The sequence below is a fragment of the Leucoraja erinacea genome, chromosome 4, assembly GCF_028641065.1.
Source record: "Leucoraja erinacea ecotype New England chromosome 4, Leri_hhj_1, whole genome shotgun sequence".
NCBI classification, from domain to species: domain Eukaryota; kingdom Metazoa; phylum Chordata; class Chondrichthyes; order Rajiformes; family Rajidae; genus Leucoraja; species Leucoraja erinaceus.
The window spans coordinates 30,194,856-30,218,972 of record NC_073380.1 but is presented as its reverse complement, the minus strand read 5'-3'; the positions used below and the strand labels follow the sequence as shown (position 1 = coordinate 30,218,972).

Below are 24,117 nucleotides of genomic sequence, written 5' to 3'. Positions count from 1 at the left end.
ACTCAGGAAAATGACAATAAAGATATACTATACTATACTATACTATACTATACTATACTATACTATACTACATACTATTATTGAAGTAAACATAGTAAAGACAAGGAGACATCAGTTTATGAATTTGACCCATATTATTGAGGGTGAGAGCGGAGGGCACGTAATCCCTCATCGCAACTCCTCATAAAATACAGATCAAACTTCAAACTAGTAAGTTCTCGTTTAATCTTACTATTTTACTTCGGAGTCACGTGAGTGATTCCGTGAAGATTTCAAAGCTCTGTGATTTCAAACCGTGTAACAGTTATTACTACATCACTGCCGAAGTCTTTGAGGGAGGAAGTGTGTTATCGTAATCAACCAATGAATCTGTTTGTAGAAAAACACAATGGTATTTTTTAACAATAACAACAAAGAAATTAAATTGCTCCCCTGGGCTTAAATTAAATATTTGCAGTCTGTAAAATCTTTCCTGCAACTAAAACAGGTTTTGCCAATGGCTTATTATAAAATTTTCTGAACGGTCTTTCCCCCCACCATCCTGCTGTAGCCAGGATGTGGTCTATAGGCACGTCCATTCTTTTGGCCATCGACGTGGATGCTGCCCTGGTGGAATGAAATTTGTACATGTTAGTTTTTATCCCAGCAGCTTTTAGCACCTGCTTGAGCCATCTCGAAATGGTTTGGCTCGACACCCAACCATAAGGTTTTTTATGACTGATCCACAAGGCTTTTCATCTCCCTCGAATATTTTGGTTGTGTCTATGTAGGATAGTAGGGTCATGGCACATAACCATGTTTTTGGCGGGTAAGCCCGGAATTCCACGACTGGATTAGGTGTTCCTGGTCTGCTCTGTTTGATCATTCCCTGGATAACGACAGAGATCTGGTCTGGAGCTGTGAGCATGGTGTCCAGTCGCAATAGGTGTAGTGACTGGACCCTCTGTGCAGATACAAGTGCCATCAACACGAGTGTTTTGAGCATAGATTGTTCCAGGTTGAGGGATCTGGCTGGTGGCCATCCCCTGAGGTATGTCAGGACCACACTGACATTCCATGTATGGGTGTACCTTGGTCTAAGGGTTTAGAGTTGTAAATACCCTTGATTAGTTTGACCACCAGCGAGTGGGACCCCATGGCCTGTTGTCCGGGAGCTGGTTTTAAATAGACAGGCAGGGCACTTCTAGCTGTGTTGATGGCTCTGTAGCTGAGTCCTTCATCATGGTGAAGGTTCGCCAGGAATTCCAGTATGTTGGGAACTGTAGCAGTTGAGTAGGTGGTCCCTGTATCCAAGCAGTACTTCTCCCATTTATTGATGCTGGACAAGTACTGTTTTTTAGTGGATGTTCGGAAGGATGCTGACATGGTGTCGACGGTTTGTTCTGATAATCCCAGTCCCAGAAATGTGCAAAATCTGCAACCCAGGAGTTTGATTTTTTCATGGCACGGGTGGCTTGTGCCCGACACTGGGTGTTAATAACTCTGGGTCACTGGGGAATACTATCGGTGTTTCAACAACCATGACATGGAGTATTGGGAACCATGGCTGCGTAGGCCAGTCGGGTACTATCAAAATACCTGAAGCAGAGTTCATTTGTATTGTGCGTAGTCCCCGACTGATGAGGCAGAAGGGAGGAAATGCATAGAAGAAGAATGTCCCCAATCCAGCGCAAATGCATCTACCGCTGCTGCCTCAGGTCTGGTTCCCAAGCGACATACATAGGTACCAGGTGATTTAGCCTGGATACAAATAAATCGATATCTGGCGTGCCATTTTTTTGGGGGTTTTCACATCCATTCGATGTTGTCATTAAATTTACGTGGCCTGGTGTCTGCCACTGCATTTAACTTACCTGGCAGGTATGTTGGTGATAGCCAAATATCTCTTTTGGCACACCATTGCCAAATTGTGTTGACCAACTTGTCGCATGATACCGATTTTATGCCGCGCATGCGTGCTGAGCGGGTTCTTCACGGAATCACACACGTGACTCCGAAGTAAAATCAGTCTCCCAATCTTGCTTTTTCCCCATATCCCTTGATTCTATTAGCCCTAAGAGCTAAATCCAACTCTCTCTTGAAAACATCCAGTGAATTGGCCTCCACTGCCTTCTGAGGCAGAGAATTCCACAGATTCACAACTCTCTGGGTGACCATGCTCCTTCAGTTTCTGCCGAGATGAATTGACACAGGACAAATAACAATGCAAGCTAGAGAATTCCTGCTGTCATGAAATGCCGTTATAAACTTTGAAATAGTGAAGTAAGAACACAATCTTTTACAATGGAGGTTTTTCTTGTAACACCGTGTGTCAACCAACAGCAACATGTTGGGAAAGATTCTCAAACCAGGAGGGGTATCAAAGGAACTTTGGTTCCAAGGCATATAAGGAGATATTCAGGCAGCTAAGCAAGTTTGAAGGAGTGTTTTAAAGGGGGAACATAGGGTGAGGATGTCTGGGGGGGGGGGGGGGGGGGGGGGGGGGGGGACAGACAGACATGGGTTTAACAGCAGTATTATGTTTGACTTTATTTTAGACTTTAGGCATACAATGCGGAAGCAGGCCCTTTGGGACACAGAGTCTGCATTGACCAGCGATCACCCCCATACACTAATCTACAAACACTGGTGACAATTTTACCAAGGCTAATTTATCCACTATCCAGTATGTCTTTGGAGTGTGGGCGGAAACCGGAGCACCCAGAGAAAACCCACGCAGTTGCAGGGAGAACATACAAAATCCATACAGACAGCACCGGTAGTCAGGATTGAACCCGGGTCTCTGGCGCTGTAAGGCAGCAACTCTACCATTGCCCCACTATGCAGCGCCAAATTGAATTAAAGGTATCCAAGCATCTTGGATATGAGAGGGGTGGAGAAGGTCCAAACTATAGTGAGGGATGATATCCATAAGACCATAAGACAGAGGAGCAGAATTAGGCCATTCAGCCCATCGAGTCTGCTCCACCATTCGATCATTTATAGACCAGAGAACATTTTTAAATTAAAGGCCAGGAGCCATAGATCTTGGCAAGAGATATGTGTGTCGACCCCATCTTTTCCTCTCATGATTTTGTACACCTCTATAAGATCAGTATGCCTCTATAAGATCGTCCCAGCCTGCTCAGCCTCTCCGTATAGCTCAGACCCTCGAGTCCTAGTAACATCCTCGTGAATCTTCTCTGCACCCTTTCCAGCTTGACAACATCATTCATATAATATGGTGACCAAAACTGAACAAAACATTCTAAATGCGACCTCACATACCCCTTATATAAATGGAACATGACCTCCTAACTTCTATACTCAAGTATATACAAAGGATAACATGATAAGCTTTAATTATTAACATGCAGCCTCCCGAGGATTGAAAATTATCCTTTTCTTGGTGCAGTACTTCATTGATATACTTCAATGATACAGTAATTATCATTGAAGATTTTAAAAATAAATCATATCTTTTGAAATGTTCCCTCCAATTTTATTTTTTTCATTACATTTTTTTCTCTCTTTTTCCAATTTTGATATTGAATATTCAAACGAACTTGATTCCGGCTCTCTGCTGCTCATTAATAATTATTTCCTCTGATTGTTATGGAGATACAATTATTTGCCTTGTCCACACAAGACTCAACCCCTCTGCAGAAGGCGCTGCAACAAAATGACTCCAGTTTAAAATCTCCTGCAGATATAATTGTAACGAATGCATGGTGTCACTATTGTGTGCAAAGTCAGGCCCAGACTAATATAAATATACATACCTATTATACAACCACAGCACTGATCGAATCTCTTATACATCATATTAAAGGCATGTACATTGTATTGAGCGATGTAACAGATCTATGGGTAGTGTAACTGAGGCAATGGATATTGATGCATTTAATCATTTTACAATGGTTGGTAGGAATAGCAGGAAGCTGCCATACGATACAATATGATAGGCTAGAACATTATTTATGCCAGGATGGAAATTGATCAGCCAACAGTTATAAAAACACAAAATACATGGTATTAAAGTGACAATGTGATTGAAGATGTGCAAAGATTGGGGAGGGGGAGGGGAGTCTGTCTCAGTCTACCTCACGACGGAAGGGGGAGGAGTTGTACAATTTGATAGCCACAGGGAAGAAGGATCTCCTGTGGTGTTCTGTTCTGCATCTTGGTGGAACCAGTCTGTTGCTGAAGGTACTCCTCAAGTTGACCTGTGTGTCATGGAGGGGGTGAGCTGTATTGTCCAGGATGCTCCATTTTGGGCAGAAAGGCTCCCATGGGATTATAATGACATGCTCAATATCATATATGGAGGCATCTTACTGTGAAACAATTACCCTTTTAATTTTAAAGCAAAATGACCTGACAAAAGAAAAAGTATACTGATTGCCTATTAAACTCTCCAAACACTGTAAACTACCTCCAACTTCATGTGTGATGGAAGAATAAAGAGCAATTGAGAAGTTCATATAGGAGCAGAATTAGGCTGATGGCTGATCTATCTTTCTCTCTCAATCCCATTCTCTTGCTTTCTCCCCATAACCCCTGACACCCTTCCTTATCCAGAATCTGTCAATCTATGCCTTAAAAATATCCATTGACTTGGCCTACACAGTCGTCCATGGCAATGAATTTCACAGATTCACCAGCCTCCTCACCTCCTTTCTAAAGGTACGTCCTTTTATTCTGAGGCTATGGCCTCTGGTCCTAGACTATTCTACTAGTGGAAACAGCCTCTCCACATCCACTCTATCCAGGACTTTCACTATCGGAAAGCCTGATAAGGTGCCTCACATTATTGAATGTGGGTTTAAACCACAATTCAACACACTTGCATTTTGAAACACTGCAGGCTGATACAGTTGCTGCCAGACCAATCAACAAACTCTACCTCCCCCCAGCCCACTGCCAAACCCTGGCTGCTGCCAAATTAAAGCAGCAAATTGCTGTCAGCATATTGATTACTGCAAAAGATTTCATTAATGTATTATTAGAACTCTGGTGGCAGTGATCCAGCAAATAAGATGCCATTGTTAATGAGGTGATTACATTTTAATTTCTGAACAAATTACAGCCATGAAAATAAAAAATGAGAACCCGTGTTCCCTCATCCTTTCTAATTGACTTTGTGTTGCTTGTGATTGCCTGCCAAAGTTCGACCCACTCTTGCTACTTTTCCTAAATACCTTGCTCTCTTTAACTGGTGCATTTGACCAAGAGTCGTGATCCAGTTCCATAGTATTGGGGATTAAGCAATAAGTCAAAACACAAGACACATATTCTCTGTGATCTCAGGCACATAGAGCCACAGGCGTTAATGTACGGGGAATCCACACACACGCAGAGACAGAAGCACACATGTACTGAAAGACATGAGCACGTGCACAGAAACATACATATGTTCTCTCCCCCAGGGGAACCCAGTGGGGGGGGGGGGGGGGGGGGGGGGGTGTAGGGGGCCACCGAGAATGAAGGAGGGGAGGGGGGGGGGGGGGGGGGGGGGGGGGGAAGGGGCACAGGGATCGCCAAGAATGAGGTGGGGATCCGGATGGGTATCACCGAGAATGAAGAGAGATCTGGCGGGAGGTGCCGAGAACAATGGGAAGACCCCGAAGGGGGCCGCCGGAATCGAAGGAAGACCTGGCAGGGGCTGGCCTGTGGCCACGTGTGTCAGAAGGCTTGGTTCACTGCTGCGAGCAGAAGATAAAATCTGTCCGATTAACTCTTTGTAACTTTGTTGGTGCCAGAATCATGGTGACTCTTGTTTACTGCCGAGGTGAGGTCTGCTGTATGATTTTACTGCTGCCAAGGGTGGTGGTGGAAGCAGATATGATAGTGGCATTTAAGAGGCTTTTGGATAGGCACGTGGATAAACAAGGAATGGAGGGATGTGGGTTATTTGCAAGCATGAGTTGGCATCTTGTTTGGCACAGGCATTGTGGGCTGAAGGGCCTGTGCCTGCAAGGTGGTGCAATGCAAGCTAATGCACCAATTCAGAGGTCTGATTGAGTAGGCTCACAGAGGCTTATGCACTAAATGGTGAGTCTGGGAGTGTTCAAGGGGCATGTGGGAGCACATTGGGTAGACCAACACAATACGGTGGATTCCCAATATTGTGGAATCATTGCATTTTATCTATGGCCTTAAGAATGGGCTCCAACTGTTGGAAGTTTAGCAGAACAAGATGTGATCTCATTCAAATGTGTGAGATGGGTAGGGCTGGCAGGTTTGATGCCAAATACAGGGGTGGAGACACATTTTCAGAATGTGACTGGCTTACGGAAGGTGTTTTTCTTTCAGAGTGCTGCAAATCTTTGTAATTCTCTAAATTGTGGATTTGTCAGTAAAAGACTTAATGACTTAAAAGTCATTGAAGACTGACAGTCTGCAAAGACTGGACCCTTCTACATCCACCCCTCCCCAATCACCACTTCACACTTACTTAGACTCCAGACTGGGAAAGCACATTTCAGACCCGCAAACCCTCAGCATAGGAGCACCGCAAGGCTGCATACTCTTCCCTCTCCTCTGCTCTCTCTACACCAATGACTGGACCTCCACTGACTTCTCTGGCAAGCTTATCAAGTTTGCGGACGACACAACCATGATTGGACTGATCCAGGATGGGGAGGAATCTACCTACAGACAGGAAGTGCCACAGCTGGCATCCTGGTGCCAATGCAACAACCAAGAGCTGAATGCTCTTAAGACAGTGGAACTGATTGTAGACTTTAGGAGAGCCCCCCCTCCCCTCACCCCACTCACCATCAACAACACCACAGTCACATCTGTGGAGTCTTTTAAGTTCCTGGGAACCATCATCTCCAAGGACCTTAATTGGGGGGCTACCATCGACTCCACAGTCAAAAAGGCACAACAGAGGATGTACTTCCTACGGCAGCTGAGGAAGCACAATCTGCCACAGGCAATGATGATCCAATTCTATACGTAGCATCTGTCCTCACCTTCTCCATCATGGACTGGTTCGGCTCAGCCACCAAGCACAACATCCGGAGGCTATCGTCCGATTAGCTGAGAAGGTTATTGGCTGCTACCTTCCCTTCATTGACAAACTGTACACTGCAAGGGCCAGGAAGCGAGCGGGTAAGATCATTTCTGATCCCTCTCACCCTGGCCACAAACTGTTTGAATCACTTCCCTCGGGAAGGCGACTCTGTACTGTCAAAGCTGCCACAGCCAGACATAAAAACAGTTTTTACCCACGAGTAGTAGCTCTACTCAATAACCAAAAATATGTAGCCTCCTTTAGCTCTGGTATTTTATTTAATTCACATGTTTAAATGTTTCAGCCCGAAACGTTGCCTATTTCCTTCGCTCCATAGATGCACCCGCTGAATTTCTCCAGCATTTTTGTGTACCTTATGTTTTATTGTTAATATTTAATGTTTTATGTGTCATTCCTAACTATCATGTTGTCACTTGCGTGTGGAGCATCAAGGCAAATTCCTTGTTTGTGAATACTTGGCCAATAAACTTATTCATTCATTCATTAAGTATATTTAAGGCTGAGATAGAGTTTTGGTTGAGGGGAATCAAAGGTTATGGGAATAATCCAAGTTCTGATCAGCTATGACATGACTTCAGAATTAAGGGACAGAAGTTTAGGGGTAATATGAGGGGGAACGTCTTTACTCAGAGAGTGGTAGCAGTGTGGAATGAGCTTCCAGTGGAAGTGGTGGAGGCAGGTTCATTGGTATCATTTAAAAATAAATTGGATAGGCATATGGATGAGAAGGGAATGGAGGGTTATGGTATGAGTGCAGGCAGGTGGGACTAAGGGGAAAAAAAATTTGTTCGGCACGGACTTGTAGGGCCGAGATGGCCTGTTTCCGTGCTGTAATTGTTATATGGTTATATGGTTATGATCTTCCTGAATGATGAAGCAGCCTCGAGGAGCTAAAGGGGAATACGAGGAACTGCAGATGCTGATTTACAAAAAAAGGACAGAAAGTGCTGGAGTGCCTCAACAGGTCAGGCAGCATCTCCAGGCAACATGAATAGGTGATGTTTCGGGTCGGGACCCTTATTCTGTAGTCATCTTCTCCAGAGATGCTGCTTGACCTGTTGAGTTAAAAGGGTCCTGACCTGAAATCACCTATTCATGTTCTCCAAAATGCTGCCTGACCCATTGAGTTATTCCAGACTTTGTATCTTTTTTTCATTAAACTCGGAGCTAAATTTCCAGCTCCTAGTTCTCATGTTCTAAATAATTAAATTAAAAATATGAAATATATCAATAATGCCTATTTCCTTCCACAGGATGGATTTAGATTAAAAAAATATTTGACAGAAATTGTACAAAGAGAACAAAAGTTAAGATCTGCAAAGGATGATCTCCTGTCAAGCATTAAAGTAACTGCACTATGTGTAAGGCATTTCAATGTGCACAAAGAAAGAGGCAAAGGTTTTAATATTATTATCCACGGTACTTTCTGATGGTACATTTTACATGCAGATTAAATTAACTGGGGCATTATCAGGCACTGGATCAGGTAAAGATAATCACTAAAAATTTAGAATTCCATCGACATGAATAAACAAATAAAGACGCCGATTGCTGGCCCTGATGGAATAAACAAATAATTTTTAAACTCTGCAATTAATGTTTCAGATTCAGATTCAGATTCAGATTCAGATTCAGATTCAATTTTAATTGTCATTGTCAGTGTACAGTACAGAGACAACGAAATGCATTTCACTGTTGTTGATGAGGAAAAAAAAGTGACTTAATTTCAAATTATTCTCAGAATAACATAGAAAGGATCGAGAGCCAGAGGACATATGTTTAAGGTAAGGGGGGAAAGATTTAAAGAGAACCTGAGGAGTAATGTATTTACACAAAGAGTGGTGGGTGTATTGACCGAGCTGCTGGGAGAGGTAGTTGAGTCAGGTACTATTGCAACGTGTAAGAAGCATTTAGACGTACATGGATATGATAAATTTAGAGGGATATGGGCCAAATGCAGACAGGTGGGACTAGTGTAGATGGGACTTGTTAGTCGGTGTGCACAGGTTGGGCTGATGGGCCAGTGTTCATGCTGTATGACTCTAAGACTCTACGTATATGCCCATTAGTTTGCAGTCCAAACAAGCCTACTCTTCCTACCTACCTTATCCACTCTGCTGCTTAATCCCTCTCAACTCTCCTCCCTTCTATAATGCAATGTTCAGAAAGATACAGCGTGGAAACAGGCCCTTCGGCCCACCGAGTCCCTGCTGACCAGCGATCACCCATACATTAGTTCTACCCTACACACTAGAGACAATTTAAAGAAGCCAATTAACATACAAACCATGTCTTTGGAATGTGCAAGGAAACCAGAGCACCTGAAGAAAACCCACATGGTCACAGAGAGAATGTACAGACTCCATACAGGCAGCACCCATAGCCAAGATCAAACCTGCCTCATAGTGCTGCCCTTCATAAACCTTAGGAGAAATGCTGCTCTTATTGGATGAAGAACTGAAGGTTGAAGAAAGTTGGCAATTATGTCTCAGACAGTACCCGAGGTCGAGGTTGAACCTGAATCTCTGGCGCTGTGAGGCAGCGACTGTACCAGCTGTGTCACCGTGCCGCCCAGAAGAGCTAACTTCTTTAGTCAGAGGGTGGTGAATCGGCGGAACTCATTGCCACAGAGGGCTATGGAGGCCAAGTCAGTGGATATTTTTAAGGCAGAGTTAGACAAATTCTTGATTAGAACAGGTGTCAAGGGTTATGGGGGGAAGGCAGGAAAATAGGATTAGAATGCGGAGATCAGCCATGATTGAATGGCGTAGTAGAAAAGATGGGCCGAATGGCCTAATTCTATAATGTGAACTTGTGGTTCACTGCTCTGTCACTATTCTCCCCACATGGTGGCTCGAGGAACTGGCACCTTTCACTTCCTTTTGACATGTCAATTAAGCAGAGCAGGCTCAGAACATCATGACCGTTGATGGAAGACAGTGCGGCATTCCTACACAAACATAACATAATTCTTGGTAGCTATTATATCAACAGAGATTACTGTCCCATTAAAATTCCGGACAGACAAAAAAACCTGCAGTTAAATATTCACACAGCATATTTTCAAGGTCCATGTACTTTTAAAGTATTTTCGCAATTCCGAGAGTTTGAATGTAAAAATTGTCACTGTGAAATATGCAGTTTTACACCAAAACTAATGTTTTGGCCTTGAGCACTGAGTTTACTACACAACACGACAAACCTCTCAATTGGAACAGTCCTAGCCTCTATTAACTCTCTCAATGAAAATAAAATACTAATGTCTTCCCCGTGGCTTTAAATCTGTTGGGTTGTATGGAATATCATTCCTCTGTGCAAGATTAATCTTTCTCAACAAAATGAGCTTCTTCCACAAATAAGGAAAATAGAGGTTACTGATGTTTTTGAATGCCTTTGCCATATCTGGAAGTTGCTTGCCAGAGTCAGTAAGTGGACCAGCCAAACTCTCTTGCCATCGGACCTCTACTGCTGCTGAAATCAAGCATTTAAGTTTGCTCCAACCTGTTCCACCTAATACCTTGAATCTAAGTACACAAGGTGTGTACTTCAAACAAAGCATTGCTTTACAGTCATAGAGCCATACATTGTGGAAGCTGGCCCTATAACCCAACTTGCCCACACCAACCAACAGGCCCTATTTACACTGGTCCCACCTGCCTGCATCCGAGAACAAAGAGGAACCTGGCATGGTGGGGGGGGGGGGGGGGGGGTATATTGGCTACATTCATTGGCTATATTTAAGAGGGAGTTAGATGTGGCCTTTGTGGCTAAAGGGATCAGGGGGTATGGAGAGAAGGCAGGTACAGGATACTGAGTTGGATGATCAGCCATGATCATATTGAATGGCAGTGCAGGCTCGAAGGGCAGAATGACCTACTCCTGCACCTGATTTCTATGTCGATATAATGAATGTAACTGTTGTCAACCTATACCTGGCGACTGTTTGCATACCTTGTGTATGGTGTGCAAAACATAGAATTTCACTGCGACATGTGCATGTGATAATAAAGTGTCAATCAATCATTCAATCAATCAATCAATCAATCAATCAATTCTATTTATTTAGGCCAAATATAACTCTGGTTGAGACACAAGGGCGCAAAACAAAATTGTTTAACTTCTTAAAATTAAAATAAAAACAAACAAAAAAGTTACACATAGTGCTGGAGTAACACAGCGGGTCAGGAAGCATCTCTGGAGATCATGGATGGGGTGAAATCTCAGGTCTGCAACTACCAGTATGGTAGGTCTATGTTGTATTTCCTTTAAGGACCCCACGATGGAGACACAAGGAACTACAATTGGTGGTTTACCAAAACAAAACCCAAAGTGCTGGTCAATCAATGAGTTGGCCTGATTCTGACCCTTTATTTTCTTTTGGGTCCTTCCCTAACAGCTGGTATGTAGAACAGCTCATAGTGCTCCAGTTTTATCAGGACGTCAGATTTGAGGTATTGGGTAACCAAGAGCCAACATGAAATAGTGAAGACAAGGAGATATATAGGACCTGGCAGAGTACAGGATATCAGGTAAATGATGTCAGGATTCACACGCAATAGAATGATGGTCTTGGGTGGGTGAGATGTTACCGGGCTCTAGGCATCATCTTCTCAGTCATGGCCTCTCCCAAAAAAAGGAGATTTTATATTCAATGTACTCGTACATAAATATTCTCCAGGGCATAAGCCACCCGAGTAATTATTCAGGCAACGAAGGCCTGATAAGTCTTAATTAGATGCCTCAGTTTACCATGGACCCAATGCACAAAGTGACTAGGAACAGATCTGTTAAATGCACAGAGTCGTTTGCCCTGAGTAGGGGAATTGAGAACCAGAGGATGGAGGTTTTCCGATGGGGGGGGGGGGAAGATTTAATAGGAACTTGATGGGTTATTTCTTTACCCAAAGGTGGTGGTGGGTATATGGAACGAGATGATGGTGCAGGTAGTTGAGGCAAGTTGATGGTGTTGATGGGGCATGTTGGTCAGCATGGGTAAGTTGGGCTGAAGGGACAGTTATTGGGGTGGATTTCCATGCTGAATGACTCGGTGACTGGTAAGTAATAATAAAAAGACAGCTTTTTGGAATGTGCCTGTTCACTGCGTCAACTAACAGTCAGCTATCCCTCAGTCATCCATTAAATTAAATATATTTTACTGCTAAACATATTGAAAAGTAATTAAGTAAAATTGCCACTTGTGCTTTTGCAACTGAGAGCAATAGGGGTGTTGGCAACCACTGTAGATGGATGTCTATTTATAGCACAGCAGAGGCTTCAGTCCCATTGCAAGTGGGGCAGATGTGAGCAGCTGCATGATCTGCTGATTGAGAACTGGTTTATCAAACGTTCGTTCATTTGACAAAAGCAGTCAAAACGCAGCTTTCATGTGACTGACAGCAGGAAAAGATGGAAGCCTGGATCTGGGAAAGCACAAGACAATATCTAGTGGTACAACGGTAGAGTTGCTGCCTAGCAGCACCAGAGACCCGGGTTCGATCCTGACTATGGGTGCTTGTCTGTATGGAGTTTGTACGTTCACCCCATGATTTCTCCAGGTTCTCTGGTTTCTTCCCACACTCCAAAGACGTGGCTTTGTAGGCTAATTGACGGTACATTGTCCCTAGTGTGCAGGTTAGAGTTAGTGTGTGGGGACCGCTCCGCTGCTCAGCGTGGACTCGGTGGGCTGAATGGCCAGTTTCTGCACTGCATCTTTGAACTAAACCAATGGTTCCCAACCTTTTTTTGGCCATGCCCCACCTAATCACCTCTAAAATCCTGATGCCCCCCCCCCATGTGGTGATATATAATTCTTATCATTTAAAAAGTGAACTCCGTTTCAGCTGAAGAAGCTTAAAACGCCAATACCTTGGTTGTAATAACTACACAATAAAGACCTTTTTTACCCCAAAAAAATTATTTACTCAAAATAACATCTGAAACATAAACTACATATGTTTACCTGATGGAAAATCCTAAAAAATAAAAATCGAAAATTTGGACCCAGACCTCCTCAGTCGCGCTCAATTTGCCCCCCTTAAAAATCAAATTGCCCCCCTGTGGGGCGTATGCCCCACGTTGGGAACCACTGAACTAAACGAAACAAAACTAATCTCGCAGGCAGCATTTGAGTTGGGAACAGAGTCTAAATTCAGGAAGAGATTTTGGAAAAGATAAACTGTGACACATTCTAGACCAGCCTGAACCTCCTGAATCCTCTACAGTAGGTATACTCTCATATAGTGGGAAGTGAGTTGTCAGCCACATAATTTGGTTTAGTTTATTGTCACAAGGTGCAGTGAAAAGCTTGTTTTTGCTTGCTAACCAGTCAGTTGAAGACTATACATGATTACATTTGAGCTGTCTGCTGTATGCAGATACTTGATAACGGGAATAATATTTAGTGCAAGATAAAGTCCATTAAGATAGTCCAAGGGACTTTCATGTGATAGATAGTAGCTCAGGACCGCTCTCTAGTTGTTGGTAGGATGGTTCAGTTGCATTACAGCAGCCGGGAAGAAACTGCCTCTGAATCTGTAGGTGTGCGTTTTCACACATCTGTACTGGGAGAGGGCAGAAGAGGGAGTGAGACTCGTCCTTGATTATGCTGGTGGCCTTGCAGAGGCAGCGTGTAATGTAGACGGAGTTAAACAGAAATCAATGGAGTTGCTTTGGCAATGAAGGTGGTACAGGGTGGCCCTCAACTAAGGATTTATTGTAATGTATTATTTTTCAGGATGTAGATGTTACTGGCAATGATGTTCGTTATTGTCCATCCTCAATTGATCCTTAAGGGTTAATCATCACACATCGGCAAGACAGGAATGAGAGCAGATTTCTCAAGCTGACATCGGCCTACCTAATGGGAGGCCTTCCACCACAATCTTGCGGTTTCATTACAGCATTGTGGGGACTAACTTAAAAAAAAAATTAATTACTCGAATTTAAATTCCCCAGCTGTTAAAGTGGGATTTAGAACATTAGCCATAGTCATACTGTATGGAAACAGGTCCTTCAGCTCAACGTACCCATGCCCATTTAAGCTGGTTCCATTTCCCACGTTTGACTCTCATCCATCCAAATCTTTTCTATCCTTGTACCTGTCCAAATTTCTTGCAAATTTTGCTATTGTACTTGACTTAACCATTTGCTTCAATAATTTAACCACAATACTACCACACCACGACTTCTAACTCCTAACCAGTAACATCAGTACTGTGGATATTACATAAAACATAGAAGACAAAAGTCCAGCTCTGGAACAGACCCTTTAGCCCACAATGTCTGTTCCGCACATAATGCCAAGATAAACGCATGCCACCTGCGATTTACAAATCTTATTTTGAAAGAGGTGGCTCATTCCTCTTTGTGTTGTATTCTGCAGTCAAATGTCCATAGAAACACAGACAATAGGTGCAGGAGTAGGCCATTCAGCCCTTTGAGCCAGCACCGCCATTCAATATGATCATGTCTGATCATCCAATATCAGTACCCCATTCATGCTTTCTCCCCATATCCTTTGATTCCGTTAGCCCCAAGAGATATAACTAACTCTCTCTTGAAAACATCCAGAGAATTGGCCTCCAATGTCTTCTGTGGCAGAGAATTCCACAGATTCACAGCTCTCCGGGTGAAAATGTTTTTCCTCATCTCAGTGCCAAATAGCCTACCCCTTATTCTTAAACTATGACCCCTGGTTCTGGACCCCCAATATCGAGAAAATGTTTCCTTCATCTAGCCTGTCCAATACCTTAAGAACTTTATATGTTTCTATAAGATCCCCTCACATCCCAAATTCCAGTGAATATAAGCCTAGTCGATCTATTCTTTCATGGTCAGAGCTCAGGCTGAGAACCAAGACTTGTCAAAATGAAACATGCCTGAACTGTTGGGAACCAATATGAACAGTGAAGAAATTCACTCTCTGTGAAGAACTCGCCATCCTGTGAAGATAAAGCTTTCACAAGTCTCTTAACCATTCATTTCACTTCTCAGTATACTCACCCTTCCAACTTCCACCAAGTTTGTCACCATGACAATGGTAGCAGAGTTCTCTTGCCAAATCATCCTCCAGAAATCGTACACTGTTTCCTGCATTGGTCCTGCACACAGAATAAAGAATTCCAGATGTCAGTATAAAGCAACGACAAATATTCCAACAGGAACTCAATTTAAACTTCTAAGATAAAACAAAATGTTGGAGTAACTCAGCGGGACTCGCCTTCTGATTCTTCAGGTCTGAAGAAGGGTCTCGACCTGAAAAGTCATCCATTCCTTCTGTCCAGAGATGTTGCCTGTCCCGCTGAGTTACTCCAGCATTTTGTGTCTATCTTCGGTGTAAACCAGCATAGGCAGTTTCTTCCTACACATTCTAAACTTCTATTCCATATTCTGAGTAACTAAAATAGCAACTAAGATAGTGATTTCACTGGGCAGGTTCCAATCTCCAAAGTGATTATTCAAAAAATTCCAGAGGTTAAAGTTTAGAATCAGGAGTTGGGGACCATCAAACTAACTTTAATTAGACTTTCTTGGACTTTATTTTGCACTAAACATTATACCCTTTATCCTTTATCAGTACACACCGTAGACGGCTAGATTGTAATCATGTATAGTCGTTCCGCTGACTGGATAGCACGTAACAAAAAGCTTTTCACAGTACTTCGCTTCATGTTATAATAAACTAAACATAACAGAGCGCATAACATAAAAACATCAGAATTCTCTTGAACTCCATGAAAGCAAAGTTCTGAAGCTTTCTCCTTCCACAATATTCTACCATTTTGTGCAGGTTCAATCTCGCTCCAAAGCTCTCATCAGCAGCTTATCCTTGCTGTTTGATCCCGAAACTGGTTACACTGAAGTAAACTTAATCTTTGCTGCCTTGCTTCCAATTGAAGCGTACTACCTCTTGAAATATTAATGCTTCACTTTCTGTCCAGAATCGAAGAAAATGAATGGTTTTGGAAGTATTTTTCCTTTAATGTTGGACTTAATAAGTATTACAAAAATAACATGTTAATCAGTTCCACCCATGCTGTCTGTGAAATTACTTTCGTACTATTATCTTTAACAAGTTCTTTGATTTTTTAAAATTTATAAAAAGGAACTGAATGATTCAGTTTCTTTGTCGCGCTTACTCTGCATTCCTTCATTAGTATTCATCTGCTCTATTATTTTACCATAACATAGACATTAAAGTAATTACCATCCCTTTGTTCAGTTCCCTGGCAGCCATTCTGACTCCTACTTGATGTTGCAAAGATGCGTCCCTTGGAAGTAATTCCACCCCATGCAGGGTCACTGGCGATCCAGACTGTTCCTGTTTATTTTGGCACTTGGATTTTCAAAGGAGTCCAGTACTGCAATTTAGTTTAAAGATACAGTGGGGAAACTGACTCTTTGGCCCACCATGTCTACACTGACCAGCGATCACCTGTGCACAAGTTCGATCCTACACATTAGGGACACTCCAAAGATGTAAAGGTTTGTAGGTTAATTGGCGTTGGTAAAATTGTAAATTGTCCCTAGTGTGTAGGATAGTGTCAGTGGGCGGGGATTGCTGGTTGGCGCAGACTTGGTGGGCTGAGGGTCTATTTCCCTGCTATATCTCTAAACTAAACTAAACAATTTACAGAATCCAATTAGCCTACAAACCAGCACATCTTTGGAATGTGGGAGGAAACCAGAGCATCCGAAGGAAACCCATGCGGTCACAGGGAGAATGTACAAACTCCGTACAGACAACACCCGAGGTCAGGATCAATCCCAGAGCTCTACCGCTGCACCTCTGTGTCACCATGAACAGGCACAAAAATGGGATAAATCTTCATTTGCTTTGCATCATGGCCTTCATCCCTTATCATTTGGGGCTGTCTCACAGTAATCATGTATAGTCTTTTCTTTGACTAGAATGCATGCAAATAGCGTACCTTGGGACATGCAACAATAATAAACTAAACCTTGCTGGATATACAAGGCAGACCACAGTGTAAGTTTCCCCAGTGACAACAGGTAGTGTTGGCCGAGTTAGGATGTTGTAAATTCAAGCCTCAGGAGATTCACAGGAGATTCACTGCAGAAACAGCAGATACCAATCTGATGAAGGTATGATCACTCAATTGAGAGAACAGAGCCACCTTAAAATGTATTTCCGCAGGTTCGGCAGCACTGTGGTGCAGCGATAGAGCTGCTGCCTTACAGGGCCAGAGACCTGGGTTCGATCCTGACTATGGGTGCTGTCTGTATGGAGTTTCTATTTTTTCCCTGTGACCACATGGGATTTTTTCCAGGTACTCGGGGGTTTCCTCTCAAGTTCCAAAGAGTTGTGGGTTTGGAGATTAATTGGTTTCGGTAAAGTATGTAGGATAAAACTAGTGATCATGGTTGGTGTGGATTTGGTGGGCCGAAGGGCCTGTTTCCACGCTGTCCTTAAAGCCAATAGTGCGCTTTAATAAAGTGGCTAAATACGCCTAAATATTATTATTTTCAGAAGTACAGAAAATAAAAGCAAGGAGGTATGGAGGAAGTGTTTGCATAATTGTTAGACCACATTACTGGCAAGATTTGATTGCACTGGAGTTTGCACAGAACATTTAGGAGAACTGGACTGGTAAATTTTGCACAGAACATTTAGGAGAACTGGACTGAAAAAGTTTTTACTCATCTCCGTCCTAAATGGTGGCATCTGGTTGTGGACTCCCCCAACATCGGGGAAATGTTTCTTGCTTCTAGCATGTCCAAACCCTTAAAAATCTTGTATGTTTCAATGTATCCTCTCATCCTTCTAAATTCCAGAGTATACAAGCCCAGCCGTTCCATTCTATCAACATATGACAGTCCCGCCATCCCGGAAATTAACCTCATGAACCTATGCTGCACTCCCTCAATAGCAAGAATGTCCTTCCTCAAATTTGGAGACCAAAACTGCACACAATGGACGTGTGGTCTCACTAGGGCCCTGTGGAAGGACCTCTTTGCTCCTATTACTCAACTTCTCTTGTAATTCAGCACAGTCCATTGTTAAAACATGAAAGACAAAGAGCTCAAAAGAGATGCGTAACTCTCTATTTATTAGCATGTCTGAAGAAGGGTTCTGACCAGAAACATCACCTATCCATTTTCTCCAGAGTTTGAGTTTGAGTTTAGATTATTGTCATGTGTATCGAGGTACCGTGAAAAGCTTTGTTTTGCATGCTAACGAGCCAGCGGAAAGACAATACACAATTACATTCAAGCCATCCGCAGTTTACAGATACATTATAAAGGGAATAACGTGAATAATGTTTTGTGCAAGAGAAGGCCTTTAAATTCCAATCAAAGATAATCCGAGGGTCTCCTATGAGGTAGATATTAGTTCAGGACTGTTCTCCAGTTGATGGTTCAGTTGCCTGATAACAGCTGGGAATAAACTGTCCCTGAATCTGGAGGTGATGCTGCCTGACACGCTGAATTACTCCACCATTTTGTGTCAACCTTACCTATTTATTAAGATTTTACTGGTTTCATCCACGCTAAATGTGAAAAAGGTCAATTGATAGAAAAATATGCCAATGGGCTGTAGCTCAGCCTATCATAGAAAAACACAGTGAGGGGATTGGCAGGAGACTTGAATTTCATAAAGTATAATGTGTGATGTTCAGGACACCACTTGTATTCTGAGCTCAACAGGCGAACATTCACCTATCCATTGTTAATTATTTTGAGCGCTGCAGGTGTTTTGCAAGGCGCTTGGAGTTGAAAAATAAATCGTCTCCATATCATTTACATTCACTTTCCATCTTCAGATTTGTGACTCCAATGCTTGACTTTACATATGCAAATTGGCTACATTTATATTATGAAGTGCTGGTAGTTTTACCCTAATTAAGAACTATTTTGTTTAAATTGCCTTCAGGAAACAAATTATGTCACAGCACATTACTTGTTAAATGTCATGCATGTCTGATTTCATACATTTCCTGGGGATACATAACACCAATCTACAGTAAATTACACTAATGACTACCATATGTGCTACTGCTCAATAAGAACGACACACTTGCATTTATATAGTGCCTTTAACAAACTCAGAAGATCACAAAGTTTGGTACAATTAACCAAAAGGTTTTGAAATGTAGTTACTATTTTTAATGTAGGAAAATGTGTCAACATTAAGTTCTAAGAGATAATGACTAGATTATCTGTTTTAATAAGAAGACACAAAGTGCTGGAGTAGTTCAGCAGGTCAGGCAGAATCTCAGGAGAACACGGACAGGCAATGTTTTGGGTTGGGATCCTTCTTCAGGTTAAATTAGTTCAGACTAAGTCTGGAGATGGGTCCCAACCCGAAACATCGCTTATCCGTGTTCTCCTGAAATGCTGCCTGACCTGCTGAGTTACTCTAGCACTTTGTGTCTTCTTATTAAAACAGATAATCTAGTCGTCACCTCTTAGAACTTACCTCTTAGAACTGTGTCTTCTGTAAACCAGTGCCTGCAGTTCCTTGTTTCTATCTGTTTTAATGATGTTGGTTGAGATAAATATTGGTCAAGATGTTGGTGAGAACACTCTTGGTCTTCTTTCTACAGTTCATGTGATTTTTTTACTTTAACCAGAGAGAGCAAATAGTGCATGGACTTAACCGCACTGCACTGGAGTCAAGAGTCAAGTCAAGAGTGTTTTATTGTCATATCTCCTGAAACGGAATAATAAAATTCTTACTTGCAGCAGCACAGCAGATTGGTAAACATAGTACTCTGTCTATGTTTACCCATTAAAAAAAACACAAAATGTTCAGTATATTGAAAAAACAAACAGACAGACAAATAAATAATCAATGACAGTGCAAAGCCAAATATAATGTTCCCAAGTCCCCCAAGGTTCAGAGCCTATTTGGAGGTTGTAGTGGTTAACAGCCTGATGGTTGTTGTGCTTATGAGGATATAATGAGTGGCTTCTGAGCTGTGATATGAATTCATTTTAATGATAGTTCAACTGCATTGGCAATGTGTCCCTTCAAGTAGTTGCAGTCTATGTCAAAGTCAAAGACAAAGTCAAATTTATTCACCACATGCATCAACGAAGGTGCAGTGAAATTAATTTGCCGTGAATTTGCCAGGCAGCGATACACTTAAAAAAATGGTATTGGTGGTCAATATCTCATGATCTTTCGATGGGCCTGTTGGTAATTGTCTATGTTAGAGATACTATGTATTGCTATGTAAATGCGAGTATTAACAGTAATGGGACCAAAGCAGTGTACCATACTCTTTAAAAGGGCTTGGGTCCAAGTTACCATCAACCACTGTTTTAGAGTTGTTATTCATAATATACATCCATCTGTTTCTATTCTTGTGCCAAATGGACTATCTCCTCAGCACAACTATGACTTTCAGGCAAGTATTGTGTTATTTTCAAATAACTTCGGATGCTAATTTCATGACCATGCATTTCTGACCTCATGTACTCTTCAGTGGGGTTATTCTCTTCCCGATAATTAGAAGTGGTCGAGAATGTATTTGTAGAAACAAGGATTTGCAGATGCTGATATATAAAAGAGGGCACAAAGTGCTGGAGTAATTCAGTGATATCTGGTGAACATGGATAGTTGACGTTTCTGGTCGGGACCCTTCTTCAGACTGATTGTGGGGCGCAAAGGAAAGAAAACTAGAAGAGAGGAGGGGTAGGACAAAGCCTGGCAGGTAATAGTCAGATGCTGGTGAGGGTTGAAAGGCAGATAGTTGAACAAGGTCTGATAAAAAAGATACAAAGGGTTCAAGAGTTGCGAATTGTGAAGTGGGGGATGGAAGGTGAGAAATACATGCGAGTCCAAATGGGATATTTATCTATTTATTTATTTATTTATTTATTTATTTGTTTTATTTTATTTATTCCGAACAAGTAAAGACATTAAAGACATTAATAGTAACAAAATCGAAATTATCAAACAATTGGACATTACAATCAATATTTACAAGCAATGAAAAGAACAAAAAGCAAATTTCCAATGTCCAACTCTGTGTCTGTACAAGCTCGAAAAGGAGTGAGAAGAAGAATAACTTATTAAATCTCACCCCTTTTCCCCAACACTTCTACCATATTTAAAAATCAATTAATTAATAATAATAATACTGCCCCATACAGTGGAGAGTGGGGGGGGGGGGGGGGGGGGATGAGAAAGAAGGTTTGGTGGGGGTTATATGGGAGAAGAAGTGAGAGGGGGAGGGTAATGGTGTTATTTAAAATTGGAGAATTCAATGTTTATACCATTGGGTTGTAAACTACCCAAGTGGGATATACGGTGTTGTCCCTTCATTTTGCATGTTGCCTCATACTAGCCATAGAGGAGGCTCAGTACAGAAAGGTCAGCATGGTAATGGGGAGAGGAGTTAAAATTGTTAGCAACCGAGAGATCCAGTAGGCCTTGGCAGACTGGGCGTCAGTGTTAGATAAAACAATTTTATATTTGTCACAAGCTATAAATTTCGGCAGTGGGAAATGTTTGTAATGTTTTGGGCCCAACTTTAAGAACCATTTAAGAAAGGAAGATTTACAAGTAACACTAATGTTGTTAAACCTACAAATGGAAAAGAAAGTACCACAGTAACTTCTGGAAAATATGTGATGTCCCTAACAAGAATTATTTGAAGCAGGAAAACCTTGTGAGAGTACTTTCTGCTCCAATAACTCACTTTTTATGAACAGTTTTCCTGGCATAAAATTAAATGTTTGTACTACTATTTTACTATTTTAAAAAATGAGAAATTCCATCCCTAGCCTTTTCAGTGAGCTTTTATGAGCATGGCTGAACAGAACTCAATCACCTCCACACTGAATTACAGCCGGAAACTAGCCTAGTGTTTGATGGGTGTTTAACAACCAACAGGCCAGAATGTCGAAGGCACCAGCTTAACCTGCTTAAAATTCTTAAAGGATTGGACAGGCTAGGAGCAGGAAAAATGTTCCCCATGTTGGGGGAGTCCAGAACCAGGGCTCACAGTTTAAGAATAAGGGGTAGGCCATTTAGGACTGAGATGAGGAAAAACTTTTTCACACAGAGAACTTTGTGAATCTGTGTAATTCTCTGCCTCAGAAGGCAGTGGAGGCCAATTCACTGGATGTTTTCAAGAGAGCGTTAAGGGCCTGTCCCACGAGCATGCGACTCCATGCGGCAAGCGCGACCTAACGTGGTCAATTGAGCAGTACGGACTCGCGGGACCGGTCCCACTTCGATCGCCGGAGCCGTATGGAGTTGTGCGGAGCTGGTCCCGACATCGCGCGGGGCTCCGAAAAACTGACCGTGTTCAAAAATTCCGCGCGGCAACGGCCTGCCGGCCCACAGCCGCCTCGACTCCGTACGCACTGCCACGACGGGCTTGCGCAGTGTCTCGACACCGAACGCAGCGTCTTAACGCCGTACGCAGCGTCTTGACGCCGTACTTCATGCATGAACTTCCCACGGACTTCGCTCGAACTTCACGTCACTCACTCAATCTCCGCCCGGCCCCCGCTTCCGGTTTGGTCGCGCTCGCCGCATGCAGGCGCATGCTGGTGGGACCGGCACTGTACGGGGATCACTCGACCTCCGCGCAGCCCCCGCTTCCGGTTTGTTTGCGCCTGCCGCATGCAGGTTGCATGCTCGTGGGACAGGCCCTTTAGATTTAGCTCTTAGGGCCAACAGAATCAAGGGATATGGGGAAAAAGCAGGAATGTGGTATTGATTTTGGATGATCAGCCGTGATCATGTTGAATGGTGGCACTGGCTTGAAGAGCCGAATGGCCTACTCCTGCACCTGTTTTCTATGTTTCCAGGATTCTATGTTAACCCACGCCTATGTAATGCAGATCCCACAGTGTGCTCTTAATAAATCTTGTTAAGTGCTGGGACCAAAACAAGCTCGGCCCACAGAAATACTTAAAAGTAAATTCAGTCATCTGACAAAACAGTGCCAGAAGCTTAGCCAGCTGTCAAAAATCCTAATGATATCGCATTTTTCTGAATAATTTTGAAAGTTAGAAACATTCGAAAACATTCAGAAACTAGGCAAACCCAATAAACAATTTTTTTTGATTGGTAAAATATAAAAACTCAAATAATTTTTTTTTTAAATGCTGGAAAACACTGAAATCGTTATGTAAATTAATTACAACTGGTCTTTTTCTCTTGCATCTAGACTTCTCCATTCAAGTGATTAGATTTTCTGTTCCTACACTGACTACCCTGGATCAGGTCCATCCTGTTACTGTCGTGCGAAGACTAAAGGTGAACCCACATCAGAGTGAAAGATGAGAGATTGCAGCAGGCTTACACAGTGCAATTACTCACTGTGTAAAACACAAAGCACAGGCTCTATATATCTCTCTATCTAGTTCTCAATGTTCAATCCCCAGACCATTGCAAATTCCCACTTCAACTCCTGCCTGCAGAGAAAATTTGATTGAAAACGTATTGGTTAACAAGACTAATGAACGTGTTAATGTCTCTATTAAATAGTGAACGGAGAGCTTTCAAACATTGTTAGCCACCATGACTACAAGAAGCAATATAGTCATAACATAATTTAATTAAAGGCAATTTTTACTTGCACCGGATCTTATGTTTATGTTTGTTTGCTGATACTGATATTTCAAGCCAGGTATGCCCCATTGTGATTGACTCTTAACTGCGTTCTCTTCTAAAGACAAGCAGACAAATAAATAAATGAATAAGACAGCATTGGAGCAACACAAAGGCAGATTAATAAACATGAGTGAGGAAACTGGATCACACAGTGCTTTGTTCTGACTTCACCTCAGGGTCCATGGCTGCAATCCTGCCCAGGCTAATGGGTGTATCATCAAAAATGCTGTCAGCGTTGTGTGTTTAACAGCTTGTGCTGCAGGTGGTTAGCTTTTTTTATAATAGCAGTGAGGGTAGAAGTTGTCAATCTGCCAAGGGACTGGAATTGAAGACCGTTTGAACCACTATTCGGTGTGCAGAAACTTCAGGGGGCAAAGCTTTAAAATGAGCTGATGGTTTGTGAGGGTACAGAATTGCAGATGTGCTTACGAATATGTATTCATGACAGGTGAGCTGTTGAAATGCAGCTTTTAAAAGCTATTAACTCCCGTTAAAGGAG

The 24,117-nt window shown here is 42.4% G+C and overlaps 1 protein-coding gene across 12 annotated transcripts in view; it reads right to left on the bottom strand.

Moving 5' to 3' along the window:
• The window catches only part of LOC129696231 (receptor-type tyrosine-protein phosphatase mu-like), a 905,597-nt gene that overhangs the window by 45,919 nt on the left and 835,561 nt on the right, over positions 1 to 24,117 (bottom strand). For all 12 annotated transcript variants that reach the window (XM_055633926.1, XM_055633914.1, XM_055633916.1 and 9 more), the window contains one exon: positions 15,023 to 15,120. In XM_055633926.1, coding sequence (XP_055489901.1) covers positions 15,023 to 15,120 — 98 coding nt within the window. The remainder of the gene's footprint in view (positions 1 to 15,022; positions 15,121 to 24,117) is intronic.